The 8,364-nt window shown below is 42.1% G+C and overlaps 1 protein-coding gene across 3 annotated transcripts in view; it reads left to right on the top strand.

The window, feature by feature from the left end:
• LOC126984303 (DNA repair protein RAD50-like) overlaps nt 1–7,555 on the top strand; it is a 175,944-nt gene extending 168,389 nt beyond the window's left edge. For all 3 annotated transcript variants that reach the window (XM_050837928.1, XM_050837929.1, XM_050837927.1), the window contains exons 26-27: nt 3,536–3,664; nt 7,078–7,555. In XM_050837928.1, the coding sequence (XP_050693885.1) occupies nt 3,536–3,664; nt 7,078–7,129 (181 nt within the window). In that variant the 3' untranslated portion in view covers nt 7,130–7,555. The remainder of the gene's footprint in view (nt 1–3,535; nt 3,665–7,077) is intronic.
• Nucleotides 7,556–8,364: the final 809 nt, after the last annotated feature.

Genomic DNA, 8,364 nt, shown 5'->3' on the forward strand with positions numbered 1-8,364 from the left:
ACACACACACACACACACATGTAGTGCGGCGGCTATGCCTGATGAACGAGCCTCCCATAACCCACTTAGCCAGTGGGGTACCTCTTTGGCCGACTCGGTAAGGAGTGGCTCTCCCGTCACGTTGGTCGCGGGTTCAATCCCAGGCAGCCGGCAAATACCTTCACCTTGTCTTGATTAATTTCTCGTTTGTTTCGATACACACAGAGGTCGTGTGGGACCGGGAGTGTAGTAGAAAAGAGGAAGCCAAATCTCGGGGCATGACACACACACACACACACTATCTGGAAGTGATCATAACAGACAAGTTATCCTTTGGAAAACATATAGACCGGACAACTGGGGAAACATACAATCTTCTTAGAAACATAAAAGCAGCATTTACATATTTAGATGAAGAAATGGCGAAGAAACTAATAACATCGATGATGCGTCCAAGACTGAAATATGCAGCATTAGTGTGGTCACCTAGATTGAAGAAAGAAATTAGAAAGTTGGAAAGAATACAAAGAGCAGCGACTAAATTGCCGGAAACTCTGAGAGAACATACTTATGAAGAAAAACTGGAGAAATTGGGACCAACAACACTGGAGAGAAGAAGAGAGAGGGGACCTAATAGCATTGTACAGGATACAAGAGGGATTGGAGAAATTGGACAGGGATGACCTAGTGGTATGTGACAGAATTGTAACAAGAGGCAATGGTAAGAAATTGAAGAAGAGCGACTGTAGGAGAGACAAAGAAATACAGTTTTCCATACAGAAGCATAACAACCTGGAACAGACTTGATGAGGAGACTGTGTGTACAAAAACGATTCATGAATTTAAAGCCAAACTGGATAATAAGCGTTATGGAGACGGGACAGCACGAGCTTAGTACAGGTAACTCTCGATTTACGTGTGGTTTACGCGTTTTTTAAATAACGCGGGGTCCAAAATCCAAATAAATGTTTAATTTACACGTGTTTTCATTTATACGCGATATTTTATGGAATGGCCACCAGATGTCTCACACAACTGGACTCACACGGTGCTGCGGCCACACAGCCGAGCTAAGTTCTTCCCGCACGCAACTTGAACAACAATACAGTAGCCACGCTGCCACGCTACTCAACAATAGGGGTGGGGAGGTACCGGTACCATTACCAGTACTAACGGTACCAGCTATACGGTACGGTACCGGTATCAGACTGCTCAGTACTGGTACCAATACTAGCCAGCCGCTCATGGTGTCCTTCATTTCTTCCTCACACGAGTGAGGCTGAGACTGAGTGCCTGAGTGGATATCTCGGTGATATGGATATTCTCTCTCTCTCTCTCTCTCTCTCTCCACTGAATGAAGTGAATATTTATTTTTTGATAGAAACCTACCTCTTGTTTGATTTACATTGTTTTTGATTTACGCGACCTCTTCAAGGACACAATACTTGCGTAAATCAAGAGTTACCTGTATGGCTCTTTTCCTGTATTTCACAACTAGGTAAATACACACACACACACACACACACACACACACACACACACACACACACACACACACACACTGTCACACGGCCCAGTAGCTCAGTGGATAGAGCGTCTGCCTCACAACCAGAAGGACCAGGGTTCGATTACCCGGCTTGGTGAAGATAAGTTGGGTTTATCTTCTTTCACATGTAGCCCCTGTTCACCTAGCAGTGGGTAGGTACGCGACGTCAGGCAAGGAGATGTGACCTCGTCGCGGTGTGTTGTGTGTGAGTGGTCTCAGTCCTACCCAAAGATCGGTACTACGAGCTCTGTGCTCTTCCGTAGGGGAACGGCTGGCTGTCTCGAGAGACCCGCAGCAGACCAAGAGCTGAATTACACACACACACATAATGCAAACAATTCATATACCACAGTTGACATTTATTCATTAACAGTTCCTTCAATGATCGTCTTACAAATTTGGAACTTCCGCTTCAACCTGACCTCACACCAAACACCTGGCCAGAACAACTTAACGCATTTAACCACTTATGGTCACACTGACTTCATCTGACGTGTCTTAGGGCCGCTTTCACACTTGTTTTGTTTGTTTTGATCATTACCAATGGCGGCGATCGCTGCTTTAGAATTTCCACGTAAAACTGGACGATGGAGTAGTGGCGGCTGCGGGGTTAGCCTAGCCCCGCACCTTACCACACACTCTCAACACCTCTTGCTTCCTCTACAGCCGCCACTACCCCATCGCCCAGTTTCACGTGGAAAACTATAGCGTCGATCGGCGCCATTGGTAACGATCAAAACAAACAAAATGACTGTGAAAGTGGCCCTTAATCTATTCCAGGTTGATGATCTCCATTCATACAAAGCAGATGATGTTTTAATTTATTTTCTTCTGGAGAGAGAGAGAGAGAGAGAGAGAGAGAGAGAGAGAGAGAGAGAGAGAGAGAGAGAGAGAGAGAGAGAGAGAGAGAGAGAGAGAGAGAGAGAGAGTTAATTACACGATCAGGGACAGACGCAGAGGCAGACAGACAGACAGATATACTTATCTTTAGCATGAGAAAGAATAAAAACGCGATAAGTGCATATATAAACACACACATGCACGCATACACGCATACACTCACACATACACATGTTCTCCCACACCACACACACCACGCACACACACGGATACACGCATAAGTCGATATGGCATAGAACACTGAGCATAAACACACACACGCACGCATACACACGTACACACACACATACACACGTTCTCCCACACCACACACGACACACAACACACACACACACACACACACACGGATACAAACATAAGGGGATATGGCATAGAACGCCGAGCTTCGGTAAGTTTGTTGGAGTTACCCATTGAACCTGCTTGCTAACCCATTCTCGCCACAGGTGCCGCAGCAGAGTACAAAGTGTATATATGTGGGAGGGTCAGGTAAAGGTGAGGTAAAAGGGAGAGAAAGGGTGTGAGTGGGAGGGAAAGAGGTTAAAAGAAAAAAACTGGGAGGAAGGGGAAAGGAAAAGAAGAAGGAAATGAAAAGGAAGGAGAAAAATACAGGGACGGAGAGGGAAAAGAAAGAAAGGAAGTGGGGGAGGAGCGAACCAGGGCAAAGACTAACGGCGCAATGGGCCGCGACGGAAAAAAAAAATAGGTGGGTGACGTAGGTGCTTATTTAGGTGTGTTCTGACTTACGTTGATTTATATTTTCATTTTTTAGGCTAGAAAATGCTTATTTTATTGGAAAAATATTTGAAATAATAAATATATAAAAATACATACTTATAAACCACAAAATCCCGCGATATAGCGAAAAAAACACGATACGATACAATTTAAAATTCCGCGATACATTGAGACCGTGATATGGTGAGGGATTACTGTATTTTCCCTTCTTTTGTCTGTAGACATGTGATGCATAACTGTTTTAAGGAAATACCTTTGTCCCTTTTATCTATGTGCAGTGGATCAGTCATGACAAACCCATTGATATAGCTCTGTAAAATACTTTGAAGTTCAGGATTTTTAAATATCCTCATTTTATCTTTTTCTTTTTTTCAGGATTGTGAATGCTCGTCGAACCAGGGCGAGCAGCCAGCTCATTGTCATCACCCATGATTCAAATTTTCTAGAGAAGCTCGCATATGCTTCCCTTGTTGACGAGTACTTGGTAGTGAAGAGGAATGAAACGTAAGTGATTGTCCTTGTTGATTTGTAAGGTGTGTAATTCCTAAGAGACTTCCAACTTTTTTTTTAGTGTCGGGTGAGTTCTTTTCCCCCACCCACCCACATACACACAGGATGCATACACTTCCATACACACAGGGTACATTATAAAAGTATTCCAGGCACCTAACCCAGAGTACACTACAGTACCCTCCTGGGTTTCATGCTATCCGAGTTTCGTGATCCTCGAGTTTTGCGCTCAATCCTAAATTCTTACCATCCTGACTTTTGCGCATTATCGCCCTGAGTTTCGCACTGCTTTGACATGTAACATGATGCCACCATCAGCGATTCCTTTAGGCAGTGTCACACTGGCCATTTTCCTCCAACCATTGGGGCTACTGGTAATTGCGGTTGCCCGTGCGCCCAACCGGGAGCGAGTTGTTGGTTGTCCGTATGGATGGAAAACGGTTGGGGGTGCAAGCAACCACGCAGCTGTATGTAATCAAACAGATGATGCCAGTGGCTGAGGAGTGAGGAGCAGTGGAAAATGGCCAACCAGGAAACTCGTATTTTGGACTGGCAGAGCTGCTTTGTTTACTATTTGATTGATACAGGGCGAATGCTTTGTTTACGTTGTGAATACAGACAACCGACCTTGGCCGTGTGTGATGCACACCCGGAAAAGTTGAATTTGCCGATCACTCCTAACGGTTTGAGGAGACAGGCCCAGTGTGACACCAGCAGCTTAAAGGCGTGGTCACACAAGCTAGTTTCTTGGGAATTTTCCACTGAAATTATCTCCCGACAATTTTCTGCCTCAAATTTATCCTCAAGTTAGGTCACACAAAGGACTGCAGTATTGCAGTCTGGGATATATCAGCTGAAAAGAAAACACACAAATGATCCAGACATTGCAGAGTTTGCTTTGTGGTGCTTGCTGAATAAAAAGAAAGAAAAAAAAGAAAAGAAACCATTTGTCGGTTCATGAGTGGTTAACTCGGAGACAAATGGAGTGTATCACAGCTTGCTACCGTCAAATGCTACGAGAACTTAGCAGTGAGGACCCAGATACGATGAGGCTATGCTTGGACAAGACTCAAGTCCAAGACCTGCTCAACCTGGTTACTCCAAGCTTATCTAACTTCGTGGATCTCATTGTGGTACTGGAATAAACACGCGGATAGCTACTGAACCGATCAGCTGATACGCTCTTCTTCTTGTGACCACAACTTACCGACCTCACGAGAAAATAACCGACATGCTGGTGACTGAATTTCTGACTAGAATTTCGATGAGTTTCTCGTGAAATGCAGCCGACTTTGAATCTCTGTACAAAATACACAAGAAACTAGTGGTTGGGTGACCGTGTTCACATGTGCTGGGGCAGGATTCAGAGATGCGCGCTAATGGCCCGTGGTAAAAGCTACGAACTAATGATTTAACTATCAACGTTGACTTCAGATTCACAAAGCTTTCGTTTCGTCATAGTTAGAGGCCGCTGATTGGATGAGCACCATCAATGACGTCAAATGGCGAAAAAGGTGTTCTTCATGAATGCCCTGCGTGGCAATTTTAAACAAAAACAAAATTGTTCATAGTGCTTTTTTCACCACCAATCTTTCATCTACATGATGATAGAAACTATAAGTCCCTCAGTTTCAACACGGCAAAGATATGATGTTGAGAAGTATAAATTTTGGCTGGACAGCGAATGACGGGAATTCCCGCGCCCTGCCTTTCTCTGCCCGAGCGGGAATTCCCGCCAGCCGTCCTTTAGAGGTTAGTTTTATTTAACAAGAATTAAGAGAGTGAAAATTGTGAACTGTAAAATTAGTTAAAGGAAGGTAGTGAAGAGGGGTTAGATGTAATAATATGGCGATGTTAGGGTTACGGTAGGGAGATACATGTGTATAAAGAACCTTAAGGGGCAATGCTGATGTTAGGATAACAAAATAAGTGTTAATAGCACAAAAACTGTGCTAGATCGGCATCTCATGACCCTCCAACACCCCCCCAACAACAATTTATATTATTCAACTAGGGGTCTGAAATGGAAAATGCTGAAAAGTAAAGATGGCACCACTATAAACACTTGCCTGCGCCACAACGGCTGACCATCAGCCCCTACTATGAAGGCATACTGGCGCCACAGCCCAAGACGTAAAATAAAAAAAAACAAAAAAAACCAGCTGACTTTGTTTATAATGCCATGTTGTAGGGTTCATCAGGTCTAACAAATGTTATTATACAATGTCATGTCTACAATGCATGGGTAAGCCAGGAAAACAACTTGAAGAGAACAACATCAACAACACTAAGATGGACAATCTGTTTATCGGCGCCTGCGTTGCCGATAAAAAGGAGTAATAAGGAAGGGAAGGGATAGAGCTACATATCAAAGAAAATAACAAACAATAGACTCAGCTGTGTAAGAGGAGATGGATGGGTGAGACCGTGAGGCAACTGGAGGAGAAGCGATGAGGGTCAATGGGTACTGCTTGCCTGTAGCAGTATGGTGACGCTTCTAAACCATGAAAACAATATAAAACTAAAAAAAAAAATGTAGGTAACCAATGAAACAAAGTTATCAGAAAGTTTAGAAAATATTGAGTATAATTGCTCAGGTTTAAACTTTACCAATCAAGGCACATTACAATAAAATAAAACATTCTAGCATTTTCTAGATACATTAACATTTTATGGTGTTTTATTAATTCATTTTGGTTGAAAATTGTACTTGTGGGGGTTATGTACATTTGCTTGCATGTCGAAAGTAAAATTGAGCAGTTTTGAGAGTGGTCAGAACAATTGCCCCTGATATTCTAGTGGGAAGGAGTTATTTTTCTTGGTCAGAACAATTAGTTATTTTTCTGTTACCGCTCGATATTGCTTTGAGGACATCACAAGGCATTGGAAAACACAAGTGATTTTTTGTTGTGGGGGGTGCATGTGGGGCTATCCTAGCTGCTGGCCTAATATGTATTTGCAAGAACAGCAGTTTGCAGATTTTTTTATTTTTTTATAAGGAGGGAAAATAGCCACAGATAACTGGAGGCAGATTTCCTACAAGAAGACATCACTAAGCTACAGGAGTGGAACAAAAAGTGGCTGCTACAATTCAATGAGGAAAGTGTAAAGGCATTCACCTTGGGAGGGGAAATCCAGCATACCAATACCACATGGGAAACACTCTACTATCCACCTCAGAGGCAGAGAAAGACCTGGGAGTGTATGTCGCCAGGCTACCAGTGAAGGCGAAATCTGTGCCAGTAGCAGCGGACGGGTGAACATGCTAATATTAAACTATCTGAATGAGTTCCCAGAAAGGTATAGGCCTTAAGAATTAGTGGTAGATAAATATATAGGTAAACTCTATAACTCTAACTTGAATAATCCACAGTTAGTGTTGTTCTAATACACTTTTTTCTTTCCAGGGGATGCTCTGAAATTGCTAAGTGCAAGACTAATGAATCTACAAGAGTGTGAAGTGACAAAAGCTCCATAGCCTTAAGGAAATTTAAGATTTTAAAAGATCACAGTGCTGCTAAGGTTGTTGTATTCCTAATCATTTAGGTTATTTCTGCTTAGGTTTTGTGGTAAATACAGTGTTTATTCATGTAAAGTAGAATTTTTAATTTTTGCAAGTCCAAGTGTAGTGGTTTATTATCATACATAACAAAACCCCTGCTATTCAACTGGATTGCATTCCAAGGGATGGTTGAATAGTGAATTGTCAAATACTGAATAAATTTTACTCATAAGAATGCATGTAAATAGATGACATTCTATTCCTGACCAACTGCTTGACCCAAGAAGAAATTAAAAAAAAATAACATTTCTTTGTTTTACACATTTCATGTTTTAAGTGTATCTTATTTGTAACAATAATGGAAAATAAAAGGATGAATAGTGTTTGTACCTGCTTTGGAAAGTATCCACTTTCTTCCCCGATTTTCTTGAAAGTTCTTGAGAAGCTCCCAGTTGCAATCTCATCAGTGTTTTTTTTACAGTGAAGGAAGCAGTTCAAGGGCAAAAATAAGTGAGAATATAAAAGCCCGCTACTGCTCTATAAAAGAAACTGATAAGTGGCCGAACCAGTGGTCTATCTCAGGTGGACACTGTCGTGATTCTCCTCTCTTGAAGGAGGTCAAACCATAGGCAGGAGGAAATACAGATGAAGGAAGAATATTCCTTAGTTTATCATTGATTTACAGAGATTTACATAGAATTTCAGACCACATAGACCCTATGATCCAGATTAGGTGGTCTGTCCTTAAACTTTAGTGATTCTACACTAACCAGATAGCTCCGAAACTTTGCATTTATACTTTAGTAAATATCAAGCTCAAGGAAGTGTCGGTCAAGCTTTTTTTTAACCTGTACAGTACCGGCCGATTTACATATTTTTGGCTTGCCCAGTACCGGCCAATTTTTAAATTTTTTTTTGGGGGAGGGCTTAAAAATGTTCCATGTGATGGGAAAAGTGGAAAAAAAAAAAAAAACATGTCATAGACCTACTTTTCGCAGGAGAACTCCATGAAGTGTTACCATGATGTGGCTGGAAACGGCCCCTGTACGTGATCGATGGTTTATGGAGGATTTGACAAGTGATAGAGGCCAGGTAGCCTATTTTTGTTGCACACAGGTGTAGAATACTCCAGAGAGCACCATTTCATGAGGTATAAGTGTGGGATTTTCAAAATTTTCAGGACAGTACAGTA

The sequence above is a fragment of the Eriocheir sinensis genome, chromosome 56 (assembly GCF_024679095.1).
Source record: "Eriocheir sinensis breed Jianghai 21 chromosome 56, ASM2467909v1, whole genome shotgun sequence".
NCBI lineage: Eukaryota > Metazoa > Arthropoda > Malacostraca > Decapoda > Varunidae > Eriocheir > Eriocheir sinensis.